Source organism: Camelus ferus, chromosome 12 (genome assembly GCF_009834535.1).
Source record: "Camelus ferus isolate YT-003-E chromosome 12, BCGSAC_Cfer_1.0, whole genome shotgun sequence".
Classification (NCBI taxonomy): domain Eukaryota; kingdom Metazoa; phylum Chordata; class Mammalia; order Artiodactyla; family Camelidae; genus Camelus; species Camelus ferus.
In genome coordinates this window covers 42,479,084-42,504,938 of record NC_045707.1, presented here as the reverse complement: position 1 = coordinate 42,504,938, position 25,855 = coordinate 42,479,084, and the positions used below count along the sequence as shown (strand labels likewise).

General features: G+C 34.0%; 1 protein-coding gene across 5 annotated transcripts in view; it reads right to left on the bottom strand.

Annotated features, from left to right (window-relative positions):
- The window catches only part of ANKS1B (ankyrin repeat and sterile alpha motif domain containing 1B), an 860,521-nt gene that overhangs the window by 713,774 nt on the left and 120,892 nt on the right, over window positions 1-25,855 (bottom strand). For all 5 annotated transcript variants that reach the window (XM_032493560.1, XM_032493561.1, XM_032493562.1 and 2 more), the window contains exons 3-8: window positions 25,446-25,602; window positions 20,877-21,173; window positions 7,592-7,667; window positions 5,980-6,081; window positions 2,784-2,897; window positions 1,662-1,828 (exon numbers count right to left, since the gene is read on the bottom strand). In XM_032493560.1, coding sequence (XP_032349451.1) covers window positions 1,662-1,828; window positions 2,784-2,897; window positions 5,980-6,081; window positions 7,592-7,667; window positions 20,877-21,173; window positions 25,446-25,602 — 913 coding nt within the window. The remainder of the gene's footprint in view (window positions 1-1,661; window positions 1,829-2,783; window positions 2,898-5,979; window positions 6,082-7,591; window positions 7,668-20,876; window positions 21,174-25,445; window positions 25,603-25,855) is intronic.

Sequence of the window (25,855 nt, the reverse complement as noted above, 5' to 3'; positions counted from 1 at the left end):
CTCAAGCAGAGTGTACAGGGTGTAGAAGATACTGACTGAGTAAAAGAAAAAACTTAGACTTTCTACTTTATACCTATTTTTTATCCTCCTTACTTGAATTCTTTTAGAGTATATGTCTCATAATTCATAGCGTATATTCTTAGAATAGTTTTATATATATATAGTTATTATTTATATATATATATTATATATATATATATATATATTATACATAACTACATTTGAGATGTTTGCTCAAAATTTGTTTAGTACTAGTACATACCACAAAAAAAAATTTTAGAAATCACTAGTTTAGAAACTTAAGGCTTTCAGAAAATCTGTGAGTTAAGAAGTAGAGGGCTAGAAGCAACCACTTCAGAGAAATCTTTAGAAATGAACCTAAATACCATGTATTGTTTATATAGGATAAATATATTTTAAATTCTAACCACCTTTCAAGGAAGTGTTGAAATATAACTAGTTTGTAATCTAGAGTTAGCATATACCTGTTTTTAATTTTTTTAACAGGGAGTTTTGTCCTGACATTAAAATTACTACAGTAAATATTTCATCAATATAAAAATTTCATTTGGTAAAACCTGTAAGTACTTTTTCAGTATATATATAATTAATCATAATTATTCATAAAGAGATTTTATTATAGTCAAAAATGTGATGTTTTACAAAAAACAGTGCCGTAAAAAAAAAAAAAAAAAAAAAACAGGCCTAGAGGGTAAGACTAGCCATGGAACTAGACTAGCAAGTACTATCCTGGGAAACAGTGTCACAGCTCACATTAAATAACTAAATGAAGTAAATGTTCTCATAACAGTTGATATACTTAGCAGTTACTTTTTTAGCTTTCATAAATAAAATGACATACTTAACACAATCCATTCTATTATTGGCTTTTGAAAAAATCATAATGTTTTCTATAATAAAATAAATTCTAAAAGTGAGAAAAGGTTTCATATCATAATAATGTATTTCCTTAAATACTGGTGCATCCTATAAATTCTTTCTCTATAAGACAGAAGACAGGAATACAAATCTTGATTTTAAACTGATTGATTCTCTACAGTTTTTCTTGCTACAGTGTTAGTATAAAAACCCAAATGAGCAAGAATCTCTAATTCATGATTTAGATTCTGAGCTTGTAGGTTGCACGCAAATCCACTGGGATTTGCATGAGATTATAAAAATATGCAGGTCAAACTTTCTACAATGTCTCTCTCTTACTACGACTTACGGAGTGACTGAGGAAGTATACAGTCATGGCTCAGCTTTGTCTTTCTTCTTCAAGATGGGGTTAGACTCAGATTACAGAGGAAATAGGGAAAAGAGATAAAAGGAAGGTTTTCTAATTTCTCTGGAAACCAATATCATTACTCCCAGTAAAACTCAAAGAACATAATCAAAGAAACTATGAATTCATGTGTTACAAGGGTCTAACAGTAGTGAGATCGTCACGAACTATAAGTGACTTATCAAAGCATTTTTTTCCCTACACATGCAGTGAGAATGAAACACCAATGAATACCAGGGAAAGGGCAACAGAGAGCTTGCCATTTGACTGACACTGGCTGAATCTGAAGGTAGAATAACGCACAAATCCCATGCCTCTCAGGTACACAATGAACTGGCAAAGACAGACACACTGTCTTCTTTCCCCCCTTACTTACTACACTCTGGCTTCCATTTTTCCCAAGTTCTTCCTCTGAAATCTTGCTCAAATTATCTAAGTAGTGATCTGATATTGTGTGGCACAAATCTTCAAAAGAATAATCCTTTTCTTGACAGAGCTTTATTTCATCCAAGAGTTTTGATAATTCTCCAGTCACGGTTTCACCTGTACAGAGTAAATTTTTTCAGAAATTTTAAGAAAGAACACGGTTAAACTTCATGTTAAATAATAAAATATACCTAGTATCGTACTAAAACTCAAAATATGGCAAATAGGATTAAGTTGTCAGAAAATTTATTGTGCTGAAAGTAAGGTATTAAATCATAATTAGTACCATAATGTTAAAAGACAAAGAGAAATTCCTATTTTGCCTGTTTTTATTCTTTCTCAAAATGGAAATGAGTATTGAAGGTTTACATGTATATTGTACATAAAAGCATTGGGAATTACAATTCCTAAAGATTCATTTATTATAGCCTTTAATTTTCAATAGTCTTTTAGGAGCATTATACTTCACTAACAGAATTCATTCACAATTCATTAACAAATTTGAAAGGATGCTGGGAGCCCACTTCCTAGGTTCAATAAAAAGAAACAGTAGAACCTAATTAAACAAATAATTATATAATTAATAAATTATGCTATAAAGGGATAACAGAAGGAACAGATACATAATATGCATAATCTGTCAACATGAATATTTTATACATTGCATTCAAATATTCATTTTTTTCTAATCATTCTCAAAAAGGAACTTTATACCTATGATTTATTCTAAAAAAAGTTCCAGCAGTTACAATCCAGATCTAAGTGTTTTTTATTCTATATTAAAACATATTTTAGAAAAAAAGTCAACTGTGAAATATCCACTCCACGTAAACTTCACCATGACAGGCATGGCTATCTCCTTTACCCACCACTGTATTGCAGGACCAAGGGTAGTGCCTGACAAATAGCAAGAACTCAGTAAGTGTTAACAGAATAAATAGATAAAATATAAAATATAAGATATAACTTATTAGACTTGAAATTTCAAAGTATGAGCTTTTTTGTACATATAGGACAAATTTGTACATAAAAGTCTAGTATCATTTCAAGGGCTTTATAATTAGCTACTCACTTTTGGTCTTTTGGGAAGGAGACTCAACAGGAGATGAAATATGTGTTTCCTGTGTGGTATCTTCCTGTACTTGCTCTTCAAGGATTGTTGATCTTCCCACACCTTCTAAATATTCTGCGTGTATAAGTTTTTGAAATTACATACTTGAATTAATTTATTTTAAAAACCTTGTTTTTATTTTTGATGGTCACTTTTTCATTTATTTCTTCATATCCTAAATTTTTAAAAGAACTTCAAAAAATCAAACAAACTGAAAGAACTTCATGATGAGCTATTGATTTAAAGCTTTTTAATTAAAACAAAAAAGATATTTTAGAAGAGACTCATGAACGCTTTTTCTGAAAACTAAACTTTTGTCACATTCTTTCCTTAAAAATAAAGTTACCTGTTGAAGATACAACAACATCCTTGGTTTCCTTAAATATATTCTACCTGAAGGTTTAAAACTCTCTGAATGATGCTTTGAATAGAACTGATCCCTAAACAGGGACGTCAAATTCAGATGAAGACAGCAACTAGTAAGGTAACATAAATGAATGAAGTGGGATAAGTTTATTTTATAATGGTGTTGCAATCTTGTAAGCATAATTGCAGATTGAACTTGATTTCAACAAAGAAATGTTCTTTTCCATTATTCTTGAAGCAATGTCCCACACTCAGCCTATCTTTCATTTTTCCAATTTTGATGAGGACATAATAATAATAGTTAATAGCAACTAAAACTTATATATTGCTTACTATGCACCCAGCAGTATTCTCAGTATTTAATAAAAATTAACTAATTTAATCTTCACAAAACTATGACACAGGCACTATTACTGTCTCAGTTTTAAAGATGACAACTAAAGCATAAGGATTATTAACGTGGCCATGTTCATACAGCTAATAAGTGGCAAAGTCAGATAGATATAGGAAGCATCTCACTTTTCTCTTAATCATAAAGTAAACAGCATGTGAATGCAGGGATAAATGTCAACGAACATTCAGCCTCAATGTTACAGAAAGAACAGAAAACCTGCAGAGCCTGGTTAATCAGAGAGCTGGTGCCCCATCTAAAGTTTGGTAATGAAGTAAAACGAAAGCTTGCATTTTTTGAGAAACCAAAACTCTGGAGTGCTAGCTGAAATCCTAGATTTTTAAAAGCCAAAAGCTAATTCAGTTTTTTCAGAAACACAGTGTGAACCAAAAATATGTGATCTAAACAAAACATATCTGTTATTCAGCCCACAGTGGCTAGTTTGTAGCCTCTGTCTTAAATCAAGATTCCTGCCTATAGGTATCTTTTACTTGCATGTCATTATTCAGAAAGAACTTTTTCCTTGAAAACAAGTTAGGAAACTGTGCTGTCATGCTACTTGTGTCCTCATACCATCCACATAGTTTCTACCTAAGGGCAATTCTACTAGACAAATTCTACTAGGAAAAGAAAGCAACTTATGGCGCTCTATCATTAAAATTTTGACCCATGCAGTAATTATGTAAATTGAATCCTCCTCCATGATACAAATAGTAATTTTATCTACAACAAATTGACTGTATTGCAATAATAAACTTTTCATAAGATTTAAAATGTACCTATGACTTGAAAACCAGGAAGGCAAAGAACGTAGATGATTTGACAATAATTTTAAAAATTCAAAGAAGTCTCAAATACTCCATCATAAATCAGCATATCTAAGGAACCTTGACCATTTAAGAGAACACAGAGAGTTACTCCTACGTGATAACATTTCCATTTACGTTGGGCCAATACAGTATGTTTAAAATGTTTGTAATTATGTCATGCCCCCTTTTTAATAGATGATATTTATTTTGCTTCTCCCAAAAGACATGTTATGCACAAGTCTCAGTATTTTTTAAAGCTCTGTTAAAGGCAAAATGCAATATGAAATACAAAGTACCTAGAGGAAAAAGATTTTTTAAAATATTGTCTACCACTTTTTTATTTTTCAACTTTCATTCAATTTGATTTTAATTTGAATTAATATGAACAGCCATACTTGTATTCTTCTCTGATTTATCTCTATATGCACTTGCAATTAACTTCTTTATTGACAAGAAAATTGTAGGGGCTTGAACCTCCCTGAGAGGCTTTGGAAATGGAGAAAAGAACATAATGACCTCCTGTAGAGCATCTATTCTTTTCCCCTCTTAGGCCTCTGTTGACTCTTGTATCTAAATGTCTCCTGCCCAACTTGGTTTTAATTCATCTATCTCCCTGCAGGACAAAGCTATTCTTCAGCTTCTCAACTGATATCCAATGAAATTGATCCCTCTGTTACAGTCATGGCCAATCCGTAACAACTGCAGGAGATAATCCCCACTGAACAGTGTAAGGGCTAACTACACAGGAAAAAACAAGCACCTGGGGTTTAAGGCAATATGCTACATAACAGGCCTAATCATCAAGCAGAAAGATAAAGCATATAAGTCTAAATTTTTTTTTAAGTTTTAGATCAAATAGGGAAGTATGTAATTCTGAAATGAAAAAGTAATACCTAGATGGCTGTCCAAACTTCAATAAACCTAATAACTGCAACTAACTACAAATGGACTTAAATGACCTTTATCAATAAACCAAAGGCTGGCAAGACTGAATTATCTTGTACTACTGGATTTGGGAGGAAATAATCTGTATTCTTTCAGCTAAGTACAATTTTATTGTTGTCAACCCAGCATTTATGCACCAGCTCTAACACTTAGAATAGGGTATATGAGTTTGAGCAAGTCACTTAGGTTCTTGGGGCTTCAGTTTCCCTCACAGGTAAAAAGGGAGAATAACGGTATCTGACTTACCTACCACACAGTTATAGAAATCAGACAAAATAATAGAAAATCCCTGAAAACTCTTAAAGCATTATTCAAATGTCAGATAATACTTCATCATCATCACTTTGCAGCCCTATTTCCTTCAAGTTCTTAACTACACATTTATCACATGGGTTTAAAAAGACGTTTTAATGTCAAGTGAGAGAAAAAATACTTCAGCTTTTAAAAAAATACTACATAGCTGAAAAACAGAAATAAAACTTTAAAAGGTATTAATTACTACTGAGTTTAAAACTCTACCAGAAAAAAATGCAAATCATAAATTCATTCAAAAGTAAACATTAACTCAAAACCCAAGAGAAAACTAGGTAGTTTTAACTTAATCTTAACTGTAAGAGAAACTCATCCATCATTCCATATTGTTTACCTTGTAAGAGAGTTGCAATCTGGAGAGATTTCTGAGATGGATGTTCTTTCAGAATGTCTAAGACAGTTCTACCTAAGCTATCCTTTATGTTGGCATCAATTCCTGAAAGAAAAGGAAAAACCCACTAGATGTGCACAAGTGGAGTGTCATCAGAAGACAGTGGCAATACACAACTGCTCTAAATTCAAAAGTATACAGACCAAGCACTGAAGGTGATTCTTTTTTGAATTAAGCCCTACACACACACACATACACACGATCTTAGTAAGAAAGAAAGTAGGAGTCTACTGCCACAAATGATTAGGAACATTCTTGATGATGAATTAACACTTAAAGGGCACTGACCCAATCATTAAGACTGCTTTTTCTAAGAACAGTCTTAGAATATTTGAGTATTCACAAAAGTTGAAAAAAGGATTATTTTGAACTATTGTCCAAGTACTGCTTGTCCAAATACAAAGTCACATATTTCATACTTATTTATGCAAGGTTATACTCAATGTCAGCAATACTCATCAAACATCTGGTGAGTGAACTTCTTTAAGTATGTAACTGAAATACCTTTGGAATTATTTAATTCTGAAAATATTTATTGTACTAAGGAGTTTACTTTAATGTTACAAATAATAAAAAGTTTATAAACTTCCTAAATATCTAACTACAAACAATGCCAGTTTTCAGGATCTGGCCTCAAAAGTTAGTTCATTACAGCAAAATTAAGTATTTGCTTAAATTTATACGGAAATGTGTTACCAGCACATATTTAATTGGTTGCCTTAATTATTATATCACTGTGTTACATAACAAAGTTAAATATACATGAAATTTTAACTTTGTATAGCATAATCACAATGCAATAGTCTGCCAATATTTTTCATTTAATATTTTTACTGACGAAAATAAATATTAAATATAGCCTATAACACAAAAGACTCACGTTAATTATTTAAGCATCAATTTGTATCCGTGCCTTTTGATCTTAAGAAAAAATCTGACCTCCATTCCAATTTTCTTTCATTTCAATCATAATACATATATGAAGACAAATAAGCCTATTTTATTGTTCCTTCAAAGCTTTTCCTCTAAAAGGTTCCCTTTAAATCACTGCAGCTAACAAACAATAGCTATTCAATTGATGAAGTAACTAGAAGTAGAATTTACCTTAAGAACAGGAAACCCTAATTTTTGTTTACTATAGTTCACAGTATAAAAACCTAGGGAAAGTAGTACATTCTTTAATAAACCAAGCAATTGTCATAATTTCACAGGAATCAATTCCTCCCTCTTATATAAGACAGAGATTCCTTTTTCTTTTGGTAGTTTCTCTAATATATTTTCATAAAATTTAAATATATAAAATTGCAATTTCCAAGAGCTTTTTATTAAAGTATCTATTGTGTAAAGGAAGGTGCACATTATGTCAGTTTTTTTTCCCCTAAACACTGAGGCTTAACTCTACATAGTATGAATACATACCTGCAATTTGCCTTCTTTAGAAGGCAAGAAGTAAGGATGACTGGGGGAGGTGGGGAATTGTCTCATTTTCCTTTGTCTACCTGAAACATAAATGGTAACTGGAAAGATAAGCTCCATGGAAATACATGTTAGTTACCTGTTTCCAACAGAACTCGAACAACATCCACCTTTCCAAACAAAGCTGCTTCATGAAGTGCGCTCCCCTTTTCTGTCTGGAAAAAAAAAGAAAGAAAGAAAGAAAAAGAAGCACAATTGCATTAGGAATGCTTACAGGTTAAAAAAAATTCTGTCTTTTTATGTATTCATATGTATTCTCTGTAATCTTAGCACTCTCTGACAGAAAGGTAGTATAAAACAAAATAGAGATTCTAGACACAAAATCCAAAAGCTTAAGTTTGTGAAACAACTCTGCTTCTTCTATTTAGCCATTTGACCTTGTTATGTTGGTAAACCACTCACCTTCTCTTAGCCTTGGTTATGCTCAAGTATAAAGTAAGAGTAGTAATGCCTAGCTCATGAGGCTTGTGAGAGTATCCAGTGAGTTCATTCAACTCAGTATGCATTTCTTAAATACCAACTATACACCAGGAATAGCCGAGGGGTGTCCTGAAGTATGGTAATAGGATCCTGGCCCTTGTACATTTACATTCTATTTAAGGAGACAGATGTAAAATGAATGTTTACAGTAAATGAAATCTAAATAATTCAGTGTAGCTTACAAAACCTGGACAATCTTTTCCTTGCTTTCCTTCCCATATCCTCTGTTGCCCATCCCAACTCTCCCCAGACTTTCTGCCTTATGCTCCGGGCATACTGAACTTTTTAATGTTAGTATCATTCTCTGTTTTATTCCCTAAGGATCTCAAAAGCTGGTCCCTCTGCCTGGCAGGATCGAACTCCTAGCCAGCCCTCTTTATCTCACGATCACTTATACGATTAGCTCTCAATCTTCAGCATGAATCAGAGTCATCCAGAGAGCTTGCTGACCAGATTTCTAGGCCCCACCCTGAGTGGTTCTGTTTCGGTAGCCCAAGAATTTCTATTTCTAACAAGTTTCCAGGTAGAACTGAGGTTATAGGTAATACAATTGAGAACTACTGACCTATACTATATGTCAAATCTTAACTTAAATATAATTTCATTCAGAACGGTATCACTGGCCCCTGAAGTCTAGTGCTTTTTCTGTGTGTTCCACATCAATCTATAGCTTCCCTCATCATAGCACTTATAGTACCACATAATAAAATCATGTGGTTGTCTATCACCCTTAATAAATTTTAAGTTTAGTGAAAATGTTGACCACATCTACTTTTTTGTCATGGTAGCCCCAATGCCTGGTAAAATGAGCCTTGAAAATTTAGACATTTAAGAATTATTTTGATGGCAAAAGGTAGAGGGAAGAAGGAACATAGCATGGAAGGGAAGAATCTGTGACTAGTGCAGAGAGAGATTGGTTTCTGCCTTGAGGAAGATCAAGGAAGATTTCAAAGCAGAAACTTTTCAAGCTATACAAATGATAGGGTTTTTAAAATTTTACTTCTTTTTCTCTCAAAAATTTCAAAACATCTATCAGGTCCTCAGTGTGTACATGTGCATGTGTGTGTGTGTGCTAACATGAACAGTGTCATTATGGCACCTTCATCCCCTTGTACTGTGATCTCTAATGTGGGATTTTAATCTCAATACAGAAAAGAAATATCACTATATAATATATAATGTAAAAACTTTTTTATTAATAAAATCCTATTGTATAATTAACCCAGTCTAAAGTGGTCTATAAATAAACGGTTGAGGAGACTTAAGAAACACTGACGATCTATCAATGTGACCTGAATTTATCTTCAAAAAGGCATAACTGAAATGCACTTGGATTTATAATTTGCCTGGTATAATATGTATAGATATTATTAAAAATGGAAATGAAAATAATTTATATATATATATATATATAGCACTGTGTAGAAGGAAAATGAAGTTGTAGAAACTTATTCAGTTCCTTAAAATAATATTTCAGTGTGGGGCAGATGTACTTTATTATTTTCACTCCCTGAAAAATATTCCTTGAAATAATCCAACTCTTCTCACTCTCATTCTGCGTTTTTCAATCAACTTTCTTGTTACTAATTTGACTTCCTTCAAATTTTCATAAATGTTTGGACTTTTGTTACAAAAACCCTTCCTACAAAAACATCTTAAAATTCTGAAAAACTAAATGATATTTTAAATGTAGGGATGAAAAGGAAAAGTAACAGAATTCCTCAGAGCCTGGGGAAGGGAAAGAGGGACAGAAAGTATAAATCCAGGGGTTGAACACTGAAACAAGAACTTGTTTCAGGGAATCTGCCAATTCCTGATAGATTAGTACCTGGGCTTTAACCAGCCACTGAAGGTGGGAGTGGGAACAGGGCAGGAGGCAAGGTCTGAAGGTCAAGCAAACTAAGAGAATATATTGAGGACTTCTGCAAAAATCTAAACTCCCTAAAGAACAACAGCCTTCATTAAAAAAAGAAATTAAAAACATGATGTAAAAATTTGCTGCATAGAGAGAGAAAGTAAGGATGTCTGTCTAGGTCTTAGCTCTTGGTAGATTAGAATGACAGAAATAAATCCTGCCTCCCTTAGAATTCCTAGCCACAATTCTGCCCTCACATGGGTTTGGGGCAAAAATTAACACAATCTCTGTGCCCCACAAAGCTAAAAAATGTAGAATAAAGTGATTCTAGGTTTGTTGTACCAGAGACAAATATAAATGCTTAGCAGAAGCAAATATAAGTCCTCTATATAAATCCTCTCTAAAAAAATACACTTTAAACTCAGGGTTCCAAGAATTCTAACAGTTAAAGCTCTAAGAAACACAAATTCAAAATTAGAAAAGACTGAACAAGAAAGAAAATTAGTCACTATGAGTAAGAAATAGTAGAAACAAAAAAGTAATAAGATCTATAAAAACTTCACATACTAGAATGATCAGCTATAGAATATAAAATATATATATATAATCAATAAGATGAAAGATCTAAAAGAAGATATCAAATATAACTAAAGAGCAAGAGTCCTATCAAAACTGACCAGATGTGAAAATGAATTAGATAGCACTTCTGGAAAACATATTTTAAATAGATAGGTTTAATAACAGCTAAGATACAGCTGGAAAAAAAGTATTGAACAGGATGGTAGATTTTTTAAAGTACATAATATAATTCAAAGAAACAAGATATTGAAAATGTGAAAGACAGGATAGAATAAGTAAGAAGATTTGAGACATATCTAATAAGAGCTCTAGAAGGAGATGAGAGAGGTAAGTAATAGTCAATCACTAAGAACTTTTCAGAATTAGTGAGATACTAAATCTCAATTCTAGAAATACCAAGCAAGATAAATGAAAAAAACAAAACAAAACAAAACAAAAACTTCCTGCACATATCACAGTGAAACCATAGAACACCTAAAATAAAGAGAGTATCTTTAAAATATCCTGAGAAAAAAACATCTAAAAATAATTAATAATTAGGTCACAGCTGACTTCTCAGCATAAACAATAAAACCAGAAAAAAAGTATAACATCTTCATGTGTCAAAAGAAAATAAATGCCAACATAGCATTCTATATCCAGCCAAACTATCTTCTTAGATTGAGGGCAAAACAAAGACATTTTCAGACAGACTAAAAAATGAGTAGTTATTGTAGATCCTTACTGAAAGAACTTCAGTAGGATTCAATTCAGAAAGAAGGATCTCAGAAGCAAGAACTATTGGTGAGGTGACTAAAGAGAATAAGTAACATAAATCTAATTTGGATTCCCAGATACTCTGACACAGAAGAATGAGCACTGTACACACTGAAATGGATTACTGCAGGCAGTCAAAACATAAAACCTCCACCATAAATAAACAATTCTCCTTCTGGAGGAAGTTGATGGAGAGGACCTGGAAGGTTTCAGTGGCAGACTGGCTTTGGGTAGCTAAATAATTTTAAGAAAAGCACTTAATATTTCATTCATACTCTGGAAATGAGGAAAATTTTAAAAACTGAATATGGTTATTGGGATGGTTAAATAAGATATATATACAACAAATAAGATTTTTGAAGTGTTTCATTAACCTATAAAGTAATGCAAAAATTATCTTTATTATTGTTACTAAAAAAGGTATTAGAAAACTTATTTTTAAAACTATATTTTAATTACATATATGTAATATTTATGTAACATATAATATTGCATAACATTCATTTAACATATATATTATATATGTGTAAATATTTTCAAATTACAAACATATGTCTCCATTATTTCAAGATAAAAATACTATGTTAAATAGAACTAGTGTTTCCATACAATGGCTAAGGAGACACTGACTCCTTGAATCAAATTAGAAAAGGTTAGATGATAAACATATTTTTGGCCTGGAAAAATCAGTCAATTTTTCTAAATCCAAGATTGATGTAATTAACTTCTTTGGTAAGAGAACATCAGAATCGTCAAAATGGAATAGATTGTTCTCATAAACTTAAGGTAAACAGTGGAACTAGCAACTATTTATTGCTATGACAGTATTATCACAAATAGTATAAAATTTAAATGTATCAAATCTATGGACTTTTCCTTTTCAAATAAATAGGTTAATTTCATAATATTCTACAATTTATCACTCCCTACCTTGAGTCAGTGTCTACTACTCTCATTCAAATTAGTATCATTCTATTCATCCCAGAATTCCACCCCAAATCCACAATCCATAACTGGCCAAACTTTGAAAAGCTGTGTTTACATAAAATAATACTTAGTCCAAAACATTCTACAAGCAAGGAGAATGTATACAGATAAGTAACACTAAAATGAGTGAACCTAAATTTGGGGCCAGCTTTTTCAACAGATCAAATTTCTCCATTTAAAAAAAAATTAATCATTTAAAATAAACATAATTTCCAAATAGACAATTATGCAGCTGATAATATAATAACCCTTCAAAATTTATCCAGTAAATAGATATGAAGCACTCACAACATCTCAGCACCTTTCAGGAAAGAAAAAAAAAAAAACTCCAAACACAATTAGTGATGAAAATGGCTGAGTGAGAATAACTGAAATGATATATATCTTAATGATGAATTGCTGATGAAAGCAAAAAAAAACTCTCTCATTGACTGGCAATGTCTATTAAAGTTAAGACTCAGCAGCACCAAAGCTGAGAAAAACAAAACAAGCGGTAGGGAAGGGGAAAAGGAGAGAAGAGGACTTTCCTGTTTTAATCCCTGGGTTTTAGCTTTCTTTTTGTTTTTGGCTGTATGTATTTCCATGATAGCCAGAATTTCTAGATGTTTTAAAATGACTCTGGGGATATGTATTCCACCAGAGTGTTAAAATAGCAGAGAGAAAGGGGATGTGAAGATGTCAGAGCTTGCCTGCTGGTTCCCCCTTCCAAATTTAACACTCTGACCATAGCCCTTCTGAAGCTTGCAAAAGAGAATAACCAGATAAAGGAACACCAATTCTTTGTTAAAGGAGAAAATAAATAGAACAATTATGACAAGATATAAAACAGGACTTTGGTGATAGTCAGAAGAAAATAGCACAAGTAGCAGAGTACACAAGGGAAACAAGACCTACTACCACTGCAAGAAGTAACGATCAGTGAGTAAAAATAACCTTGATGGGGGAAAAAGAAAAGCCAATGATAATGGCATTTAACTCAGAGGTAACAACCCCTGATGCCCTGGCTGGTACCAATTAACCATGCAGGCATCTCTTGGATAAAAGGTAAGAACTGAAAAGATAAGAACATTCTAGCCTTTGTAAACCAATAAATGATGTCTAAAAAACTTGAGAGGCAACAGTTCTTTTGTATCCTACATTAGCTCAGACTGTATCTAGAGTACTGTGTTCAAGTGTGGATACTAAACTTTCACAGGAATGTTGACAGATTGGAATGTGTCCAGAGAAGGCTGTCCCAAAACAAGAACCTAGAAAAACATTATGTGAAGGTTTAGACTGGGGATAAATGGCATAAGAGGAATATATGCCTTCAAAAAATTCAGAAATACCATTTTTCCTATTTGAAAGAAGACCTCTCCTCCTATTTAACTAGGGACTTCTAGCCACTCTCTTTACCTTTCCTGTCTTCCTTCACTCTGTTTCAGAAGAAATACCCATTCCCCTCCTTAAAGCTAATCTTCCAGTTGTGCTCTTTATTCTATCACTTTCTGCTTCCTGAGTTTTGCTCATGAAGTATCTCACCACTTCTCTTACGCTTTCAATTTCAGTCTCTTCATTGGTCCTTCCACTCTCCATAGAAATACACACTTTTTCACTATCTACCAAAACAAACCACCAAAGAAATTTTCTGTGAACCTGCTATGACTTCAAGTTCTTATCCCATATCTCACTTTTCCTTACTCCACGCTTTATGAAACAGCCTCTTCCCTTTTGCAGGCAAAATCTTTGTCTATTTTACTACTGCCATATCCTGGCACACAGTAGACAATGCCTGGTACAGAGCAGGCACTCCATAAATACATGGTGAATGGATGAATTGATTATATGTAATTGTACTGTCTTGGCATTCCTCTTATAACTGATTTTTTACAGACTTCTTTTTCAGAAACTCCCTGAATATTCTTTATTCAGTTTCTCCCTAAAGTTTCCTTCTTGTAAACCCATCTGTTTCCATGGCTTAATCTCTCACTTCTCTGAACTAGCACCTTTTAAATGTCATCTCCTAAGAGAGGCTTCCCCCATCCTTCATTCTCAATCACAAGAACCAGTTTGTTTCCTTGATAGCACTTACTACAATTTGTAATTTTTGTTAGTTTAAGTGTTTATTTTCTGTCTTCCTGACCAGGCTTTCAATTCCATGAGGGTAGGGAACAAAATTTTTGTTGGTGTAGCATGTGCCAGGTAGCCCATCCTGAGAAGGCTGGAAGGGATATGGTGTTCTGATAGGGAAGCTGTGATTCAGCAAAGGGGAAGGAAAAGGAGTTACTGGGGTGGTGAGTGAGATAGGTCAGGGATGGCCTCCTATTAAGGTGACATTTGAGCAGATACCTGAAGAAAATAGAGGAGGAAGTCATGTAGGTTGGTAAGGCAAAGGCCTTGAGGCAGGAGCACACACAATGTGTCCTAGCAAAAGCAAGGAGGCCACTGTGGCTTAAGCTAAGTGAAAAATGGCAAAGAGCAGCAGGAGGTAGCTTCAGAGAGAGAGTCAGACCAGGTCAGATTAGACCCTGTCAGTCACTGTAAGGAGTTTGGGCTTTTTATCTGAGTGAGATGGAATACCACTGAAGGTTTTTGAGAAAAATAAAAAAGTAATATAACTTGATTTCATATAATGGGATCACTCTGGCTGCTTTGTTGAAAATAGACTGAAGGCATCTATAACATGGACCAAATGTTTATGTCCCCCCAAATTCAAAATTGAGGCCCTAAACCTCAATATGACTACAGTTGATGATAGGGTCTTTAAAGAAGTAATTAAGGTTAAATGAGGTCTTAAGTCGATGAGACTGGTGTCCGTATAAGAGGAGGAGGAAACATCAGAGAGCTCTCTTTGTCTCTCCATTTGTGTGCAGAAGAAAGGCCATGTGAGTACCCAGTGAGAAGGCAGCCATCTATAAGCTCTCACCATGAATCAAATCAGCCAGAACCTTGATCTTGGACTTCCTAGTCTCCAAAACTGTGATAAAAAAATATTTGTGTTGTTTAAGCCACCCAGTCTATGGTATTTTGTCATGGAAGCCCAAACAGACTAATACAAAGGCAAAGGAAGAAGCAGGGAAACCAGTTAGGAGGCAAAAGATAATCAAGACTTAGGCTCTGGTGGTAGTAGTGAAGGGAATAAAAAGTACTGAAATTCTAGATACAGTTTGAGCACAAAGTCAATAGGATTTTATGAGGAACCAAATGTAAAATGTGAAAGAAACTCTAAAGTTTTGAAGCCAAACAGCCAAACAATGCTGCCATTTGCTGAAATGGGAAAGACTGGAAGATGGGCAAATCTGGGGAAAAAGGGTTATGGAGGCTAAATACTTGGTTTTGGAAATGTTGAGTTTGTATGCCCATTAGTATCCAATAGATAAGTTCAGCAGACAATTATACGCCTAATTTAGAGTTCAGGGTGAGGTCCAGAATGAATGAATAAACTTTTTATTGTTAGATAAAGATGTCATTTGAAGCCAAGAGACTGGATGAAGTCAACTAGGAAATAAGTACAGACAGGGAAGAAAAGAGGTCTGAGTATTAAGCCCTGGGACACTCTGATGCTTAGAGATCAGGAAGATGAGAGCAGTTTATCACTGAATAGGGACATGACAGATTACACTACTGGCCACTCCTTTTGTATGCCCTCTGCCATATGACACTGCAGCTCTCTGCACTTATTTGGGTGGAGCCCATAACCCTATCCATTGATTTGGGGCTTGCTTTAGCCAATGGATAGAGCTGATATGATGCAAGCAGAGGCCCAAAATGTGCTTGCTTGCTTGGGCTTAGGCCAAGCCCTGGCTAGTTCCAGGAGGAAGATAATAAACACACTGTGCAGAGCTGCACAGACTAACTTACACCATGAAATAAAGCTTCCCTAGCTGGCCTGTAAACTTATGAATGAGAAAAAAATGCTACTGCCTACTAATATCTGAGATTTCTGTGTCTGTTGTACAGCAGTACTGTGGCAAAAGCTACCAGGGAGTAACAGAGTTATAAAGTTTCAATGTAAAAGTTTATAGGGAAGGAATGAAAATAAAATGTAATCTATCCATTTAAGCACATATGTCTCCTGCCACTATACGTACTTTGAGAACAAAAACTGTACCTTACTCAGATTTGCACCTTAACAGCTCCTAGCATGGTAACTTATACTCTTCAATATTAATTTTCTATAATTTTACTTTCATTTCCTTTAACATTTATACAAAATCCAATTGGCTTACTATTATGCTAATTATGTAACTTCAAGTTTTAACAAGAGAAACATAAGAAATGCACACAGTTAAAGCACTAGCATAATATGACACTAACACTACCTAGTTACCCAAAATCAGGTTTGAAATCCATAAAAATAATTGCTAATTTCAAGAGAATCTTGCCAATTAAACCCTACTTTCTTAATATCTTAATATGACTGATTTTCTTTATGAAGAAATTTTTTAATACTAAAGGATTTATAAGTAAATCTACTTTGTAATTCACCCAAACAGGAATTAAATTATTTTGTTCACTAGTTCAAATGTGTGTTATAACTCAAAATGTCTCAGAGAGAAATGAAGCAGAAAATAAAACTTCTACAAAAAATACTAACAAAAGTGCTGCCTTTTAAAATATTTGCAATTAAAGGAAAAGACAAAATCCTTCAAAGCCATCTGTAAATTTTAAAGAATTATTCATAATAACTTGAATGTAATGAAGTCGAAATGTGTATTACTGTAATTTGCCAAATGGGATTATCTTTAATACTGTTAACTCTCAACTGATTAATTAGAGCAAATTAATGAATCTTAAAGCCACTGAAACAGTTTAAGGTTACTGTCTGGTATTGTTCACTCTCAGCCAATGAGAATATCAACAAATATCTACTTCAAATTTAATTATTAAAAAATTTTGTGGTGAATCTGATGGGAAAACTAGGTGACAATTAATTTGAATAACATAATAAAGTTGAATATTCACCAAAAACGGGCAATGAGACCGCCCAAAAGTGTTTTCTATGAAGAAAGCAGTAATAATAAAATCAAAAACTCAACAAAGGCTAACTATATCTAATGGAAGATTCAAGTCACTAAGATATTTTTTGGAAATACGTTGTCAGCTGTACTTTCAGTAAACCTTCAAGATGAAATCACGGAATGAACATTAATGAAAGAGGTAGAGCAACCAAAACGTAGCCAATCCTGCTCAGGTACCTGCCCTGATGCCTCTGATTAAGTTTTCATAGTAGACTAAACTAAACTGTGTCCCTTTCATCTGACATATGAGTAACACACCCAAATGCTTTGAGTTGCCAAGGAGAAAACTAAAGGAATGAGTCTGGCAATGATATGAGGGTAGAGAGAGACTGGGACCTTAGAAGGTATATACCCCATTTAAAAGTATTCAAAATTCCATATTTTGAAACACTCGTTTAGTCAAATAATCCACATCTGCAAGCTAAATTACACCAAAAATTCAAAGTCCTTTTAGACTTTCAAAGTCATCTACAAACGTTATCTATCAACGTCCTCCCAAGTTCTCCCTCTTAAAGCTTGTAGGGTCAACTGACTTCCTTCAAAGTCCAAGGACCCCTATTCCTAGGTTCTCACAAGTCTGCCTGAGATTTCTCAAAAGATAAAGTACACTCTTTATTGGGTGTGTTTGCCCTAACAAGCTAATAGCCCCAGGTAATGCCTAATCTCACGATACCTCAGGCTGGTTTGTTTCAGCCCACGCCTCCACCTTATCAGAGTCATTAACCCCACAACCCCATTCATGGACCCTAAATTTGTTACCTCACCTACAACCAATCAGAGAACTGTGCACAACACAGCCCCCAACCCATTGTATTCATCAACCCTTTACCCGTAAAAGACCTCAATAACCAACCCTCGGTGCTCACACAGACCCCTTTCGTCTGTGTGGCCCACAGTTGTCTATGGCAGTGTAACCTAAAAAACTCCTTTTCTATTTTCATTCTTCGTCTTTGGTAAATTCTTTTACCACCTGTGACACCAGCCTGTGGTGTCCCCCAACAAAGCCTGTATTTTCCTCACTTGCATCTTAATAGCACTTTGTCCTAGCATTTTTTTTAATATGTCATGTATAGAAGTTATTCTTTCAAGTTTTTGTGTCCTCCACTAAATTTTGGGCAGAGATCTTTTTTTATCTTTAATTCTCCAAAAGCACAAAATATAGTGTTTTGCATTAAAAAAGATATACCATATACATTTATAAAGTTGAATCCCAACTCTTTCTTTTCTAGTCATGTCATCTAGTACAAAACATGAAAAGATCTTGGCCATGATCATGAAGTGAGTTCTGATCTCAGTCCCAGTGAAAGCCCTTGGTTATAATGCAGTCTGTGCAATAAAGTTTAGAAAAATTTCAGAAATATTATGAAAGCAATAAACCTAGATTAGAGAAATTCAACATTTAGACAATAAATGTCTAGCTTATCATTAAACATACTGTGAACGAAAAATACTGCAAACCCTAATCAGTAAACAAAGAATGCTGAAGCCATCAAGTCATCAACTGCTGCTGCCACCCCCCACAGTGAAGACAAGCCTGCAACCCAACCTCTGCAGCCACTCACAATGGTGCACCCTGAGGGGACTCAGAATAATAAAGGACAAGATACTGGCCCTAGATAGCTAGGTGCTTGTCAAAGGAATGAATTCAATGAGCCCAAATGTTTGCTTCCTCCCATACACAGAAAAGCACTAAATTCTTTAACTTGAGATGCCTGGTTTTCTTTAGATAACAAGTAACCTTTTATTGTTCCAACTACCTGGTCTTTGTTGTAAAGCTCCTATGTATCCTAGCTCCACCTCCCCTACCTCTTTGGAGCAGTCCCTCAGGGCGATATGAGAGGCTGTCATCCAGGCTCAAGTCCTCTCGCCAAATAAAACAGAACTCTCAACTTTTAGGCTGCACGTTTATTTTAGTCGACAATACTTTAAGAAAAGAAATTTGTTAGTCACTACAGTAAATAGTAAACATGTATCTATCTAATTTCAATACCCCTTTGAGAACAAAGTGTTTTTTTTTTAAATATGAGGGCTAGAAAAAAATTCTTGTGCTTATTTTCAAGGCTGCCAAAGTAGAATAAATATGAAATTAAGAAAATATATTAAAAATATCTAAACAATTAAATAACACAGGCAAAGGTCTAAGGAAAATTCTGATTCAGGGTGTCAGCCTGAAACCTAGAATTGGAAGGTCTAAGACTTTTAAAAAAGCAATCTCTCTCTCTCTCTCTGTCTCTCTCTATCACACACACACACACACACACACACAAAACCATACTACTGCCATGTGAACAAGCCCAAGATGGCCTGCCGGATCATGAAAGACACATAGCAGTCTCACCCATTACCCCAGGCAACAACCATTCAATCCCAAAGGCAGAGTCACTTAACTGATTTACAATTAACCCCGGACCAAAAGGGTCTCTGGAAGGTGAGTATTCTTGCCAGTGACTTGGGAGCCAATAAACAGTCATAAAAGGAAAAAATGGTTAAAAAGAAAAAATAAAGCTAACCATGGAGCTAGGGCTAACTTGAGACAGATAATAAAAGCTGGCTGCTTTTCCTTGTAGAAAGACAAAATCCATCCAAATGTTCTCTGTCCTTCAAAGCTCAACTCAAATTACACCTCTCCAGTAAATTTTTTCTTATTGCCCTTAGGCATAATGATCTTTCCTTCATTAGTCATGCATAGACAGTGTATTATTGTGGAAAGAGGCCTGGAGTTTAATCAGTAAGTCTAAATTTACATTCTGGGTTTATCAGCTTTGTGTCCTTAGGCAAGTTTCCTAAGTCTTTGAAACTGAGTCCTTATTTGTGAACTGGAGCTTAATAGCTCTCAACCCCACAGGACAGCCATGAGAATTGGATTCTAAATGTGTCAACATATAAACACAAAGTACATACTCAAAAGTGTTTAAGTGAATTTTGTCTCTTTTCTTTCTTTCTTCCTTTCATTCAACTTTGAATTCTTAATGTATGTCAGGCTGTATGCTAGATACTGGGAGAAAGGAAATAATTACTAACAATACCACACACAGCTGTCATCTAGTAATAACTTTTCATGTGTACATCCCTCAAATTAGAATAAGTTTAGAGCTTATGCCTTATGTCTCTTCATGTTTCCCAATAGTGTGTGGCACAGTACCTTTGTGAAGGAAAAGCCTGGCTGGGCCTACTCGCAAATCTAAGTGTAACAAGTGTCGGACTACTGATCTGAGTTCTGCTGGGCTAACCCATAAATCTAAGTTAATAAGTGTCGGTTTGCTGATTCCCTGCTCATGTTGTTTTGCTAGCCAGCTGGATTTTCAGAGAAACATATTTGGCCTTGACATGTTGGTTTGCTGCCTCCCTCCACTTTCGTGATAATGCTGCTGCTAAAGCTGTTCTGTGTCTATTGGCCAAATACCCCCAAGCTTGTACTTAACCCTGTAAAACCTCATGCACACATCTTGGAGGTGCTCAGAGCTTCAGAGCAGAAGCCCTCTGAGCCCGACGGCATAATAAATCTGAGTACTCCAACCCTCCGAGTGGTGCTTGTTTCTTGGCTGGCCTGTCATTTCCATAACACCTTGAGTTTAACAGCTACAAAAATAGTTGTGGATAATTTTATTAAAAAATGGTAAGATTTCCTCATGTAAGTTTTAGCATCTGTATCTTAAAGCAAAGCAAGAGCATTACTGCTTTTGAAGCATAGCTCAAAGAAGACTCACTTGACAGCTCACATCCATCCCTGCTTCCAGCAGCACTTGAACAACTGCTTTATGACCGTTGCGTGCAGCGAGGTGTAGTGGTGTATGCTTTCGAGTGTTGCAGCTCATTAAGTTAGGATGCGCACTGATGATCATTTTGACCACTCTAAGCCGTCCATAGAGAGCTGCCAGGTCCAAAGGAGTTTCCAGCTTGCTGTTCCTGATGGTAGGGTCAGTGAGCTCTTCTAGGAGAACAGCAACAACTTCTGAGTGCCCATACTGAGCTGCACAGTGTAGGGCAGTTTCATTTTCATTGTTCTATAGAGACAAGAACAAATTGCAAGTTTTCAGAAATTCAATTCTTTATCAAAATCCAAACATGGTAATTTAAAATCAGAGATGCTTTGAAAATCTAAGTTTAAGATTTATCTGTTTTAGTAAGTATCTTACAGAATTTTATATTTGATAAAAGTATCTATATGTATATGAAAAGTACGTATCAATTCATTACATCATATCATTACCACCCAAAAATCCCATTTTATCTTTATCACTTCAAATGGAAAAATCAAAATTTTCCATACATTATATATTCCAATTTCCAAGAGTGATAAATGATTTAACCATGTTAGTCAGTGGCCCTGCTGGGCCCAGATGGTCAATGTTATCTCCACTGTGCATCATGTCTCTGTGATATTTGTTAATGAGAGAGATTTATAAAATTACAACATACTTTTAACAGACTGGCTTTCCAGAAGACAGTTGAGACAGTAAATTCTTTGATAATGAAAGATTTACAGAAAGGCTTCTCAAATTAACTTTCACTTTATTTTCCATTTAAGTACAAATCATTGCTTCTTTTGCAAAGAGAATGAAGATACACTGGCCCTAAGATTAAACCATATCTTTTTCAAATATAATTATGGATTGAGAGGCAGACCTACATCTATATTCAGACAAGTTTATCAGGAGTATCACAGTAGTACATGTGTAGCTTCTAAGTGTTTCATTTGAAAATCAATGAGATTTTCCTAGAACTTTAGCAGAATAAAAAATGTTAAAATGGAGAAAACTGAACCCAGTTGCAAGGCAACCTCTTTAAGAAAAATAAAAGCAAATTATGAAATAATTCCTCAAAGACCTCTCTACCTTTGCAAAGGCTTTAGCCGAGGAAATTATAAGTGCAAAGATGAAACTTTTCTATTAACTCCAATTATCACTGTTCACATCTCAAGAAAAAAATTATGTGAAACACTCAAGACCTACTCAGAAGAAAATATTCATAGAGTTCATCCATAATATCCAACACATACTTGAATTGTCACATCAATGAAGACCACAACTGTTGTACCTTATAAAAGACATGTGGTTATATACTCGTGTCCATACTCGCTAGTGGTCTAAGGAAATTCAATTTGAAATAAATAGGCTGTGATAAAGCACTACCTAGTAACGGCTAGTATGTCTACACTAAGCATTCTTAAACGGTTTTGAATTCTTTCTTTTTTAACAGATGGGCATTCTCTGAAAAATTAGGACACTTTCAGACAATGGGTGGCAGTATGAAACTGGTTAACAAAAGCTATTTACCAAAAGTCTTACTTCAAAGTAAAAGTAATGGAAACTATCTAACACTAGTCGGGTTTCAGTTTTGGTGAATGGCACAAGAATACACTTATGAGATTAGGCTTCTCTGGTTTTTGCCCTAATGTTAAAGCAAAAAGAAAAAGAGGAGGAGAAGGTGGAAGGGGTGGGAGGAATGAATATACAGAGAAATATAAATTGAAAACATACATATCAGAAAAATGGAAATAATAAATCAGTTGACAAAAGATAGGAAGGATGTGGCAACTATAAAAACTATAATCAAGACAGAGTCCACTTTGTTTTCAAAATTATGTCACCCTAAATTGACCACTAATTCTAGAGCACTATAAAATGGTGATCTAGGTTGAAGCACTAACATGCACTTATTAGCAAGAGTAAATCACTCTGTTTCTCTGAACCTATCTTACTGTAAAATTAAATATTACCTTCCCTATAAACTTCACAGCATAGTTTATAAATCAAGAGATAACATACAGGAAAATGCCTTACAAACTTTAAATATTAAAATGTTAAGACAGAATTATTTTTAAAGAAAGCTATATTAGAAACCAAAGATAACATTCAGAAATCAGAATAAAACCCTGATAATTATATGTATTTTAACATCATAACATGCTGTATTACTGGTTAAAAGCTTGGGCTTTGGATCAGAAACACCTGAGTTCAAATACTGGTTGCATTCCTTAGTAGTTGTGATATTGTGGGCAAGTTACTTAATCTCTCTAAGGTGGTTTCCTGTACATAAAGTAGGAACAGTAATTAATACCTATCTCATCAGGCTGTGGTAGAGCTTAGAAAGATAATGTAGATGAAGTAGTCTGCATAATGCCTGGCATATAGTAAACACTCCATAGCTGAGAGAATTTATGATGACAATAGCAATGTGCTATTATGGAGGGCTCTGGAATTATAGAGACTGGAGTCCAAGTCTCAGTTTTAGTCACTCAGTAACATGGACTTTGATGAGTTCTTTAGCTTTATTGAGCGTGATTTCCTAATCTATAAAATGGGAGTGATAAAATCACTTCAGAGAATTGTGGGAATTAATTAAATAACATATTACAGGTAAAGGTGCTTAGTGCAGTGTCTTGTTATAAATCTCAATAAATGTTAATTACCATTTTTATTCCTTCCCTCTATTGCTTATACATAAAGGTTTATAATCAATTAGCATATTTCTGTCCCATTCAGGGGGGAAAAAAAGAAACAAAGCTAAGGTCAAATTTTACCTATGAAAATAAAATTCCCACATCAGAAACTTTTAGGAAAAATGACACTGAATAAGAGAACTACATCAGCACTAAAGGAGTATATACATAATAGTAAACAAAAAATACTGAAAGCATGGTATTAAAAATCTCAATAGATTTCAACTTGTTTCCAATAAAAAACACAAAATAAAGCAACAGAAGTGAAAAAAGAATTTTGAAGTCCAATCTGCTCAAAAAAAATTTTTTTTAATATTTTAATTGATCCGTTCAATACCACAGAAAACAAGTATTTGTCTTTAAACACACCAACCATTACAGTTACATGCCATTTAAATCTTCAACTTATAAAAATATAAGTGAATTCAAAATGTTTTTTTTATTTTCACTCATTTTAAAAATATTTTGTTTGTAGAAATTAGCATTCCCTTATTTAACCTTGGATTGTTTTTCCATCTTATTATTTCAGGCGTGTTTTGGGGCATTCAGACAGTTTTAAGAATAACCACCAGATGGCTCATCCCACAATCTTTTAACTTGGTTTTCTGAGGAACAGACAGTATTCTCATAAATATCCTTTTAGTATGATCCGTTGATAAAGATAGCCATATCTGTCATTTTTTAAAGATTAATTCATAACTGTACTCTCACAAAAAACACTCCACATTTTATAATCTGTAAATATAGAAATTTTATTGTGATAAATATTAATAAGATATTTTCCTAATTAATAAAACATTTTCCCTGTTTAGTTTTTTATACAACTGTGTTTTGATGTGAGGAAAAAAAATATTTTTCTTCCCAAGGGGGTTTACAGCTAGCAAGTGTTACTTTTTATTCTTTAATCTGAATTTCATTCAAAGGTCTGCAAAGTCTGTATCCATTTGAACAATATGCTAATTGTACTTTATTAGATATGCTTGCCCCAGAGTAACCTACTTGCATTGATATTGGACAACAGCCAACCTGGAGCTTAATGCCATGTTTGTAATTCAGTTGTTGGCCTGCATGCTGGTTTTCAAATATAGTTTTACAAAATGGGAACAGTAGGGGGCATGCAGAGCTCAAGATGTTTGTTATCATAGTGTACTAGGAGACTGTATTTTACTTGCTAGAATCTGTGGTCTTATTTATTCAGAATACTGAGAATGGCATTACTTCTTAAATACATCCATTATATGTAAGATAGATACTATGTACTTGTAAATATTTTGACTTTATCAGTATTATCCTGCTTCTGTGTTTTACTCAACTTACTCTGGGCAAATGTGCATATATATACACACAGCAAATTTTTAATTTAATATGTGACTAGCAAATATATACACTGTATTCTGTATTTTAGTTCACAAAATTGTACTTAATGTGAAAGTGCTATGTAAATGGAAGGAATTATGCAAATGACAGCTCTCATCATTGTCTTAGCATTTTAAATTGTATTAAGAAAAACTAATTAACATTACAAATGTGAATTCTGTTCTATCTTTAAACAGTCAATAATTATAAAATAGATGCTTATGTAAGGCAGGCAGAAATGTTACAACTACCTCCCCATGGGATTTTTTTGTTAACAAATATCTTTACAAATGCCCAACTTAGTGTCAATGTACCATATACAAATGCCAAAGAATTTTTCAAATTTCTCCTTTAGGAAATTCAGCAGTGGAAAGGTCTTGGACAGGGTAAACATAGAAATCATCAATTTTTCAATGTGACTTTGCCTTCGCAAAACTCTAGAAAAATCATAGCATAAGCAAATATTTGACAAATATACCTGTTCATTGACTCTGGAATGTGATGGTCCATGATGAATAAGAATCTTCACAATTTCCACATCTCCCTTCCAGGCAGCCAGGTGAATAGGAAAATAACCTTTATTGTCTGCTACATTTGTTGATGCCTCATATTGAAGCAGTTTGAGAACTATGTCCCTACAAAGAAAAAAAAAAGAATATAACAAAAAAGAAAATATGCTGAACTATACAGATTTTATTAAACAGATAAGTATAAAAGTGTACTAGATACCAGCTGCCAATTTAGAGTAATTCATAGTACTGAGACATAAAATCAGTTTAAGAGTTTGCCTATTCAACATTTGGCTGTTTAACTCACCTGGAAACAACCACACCACATACACAGGGCACTGACTAACCCATAACACTACTTAATAAAATTCATTTGGGC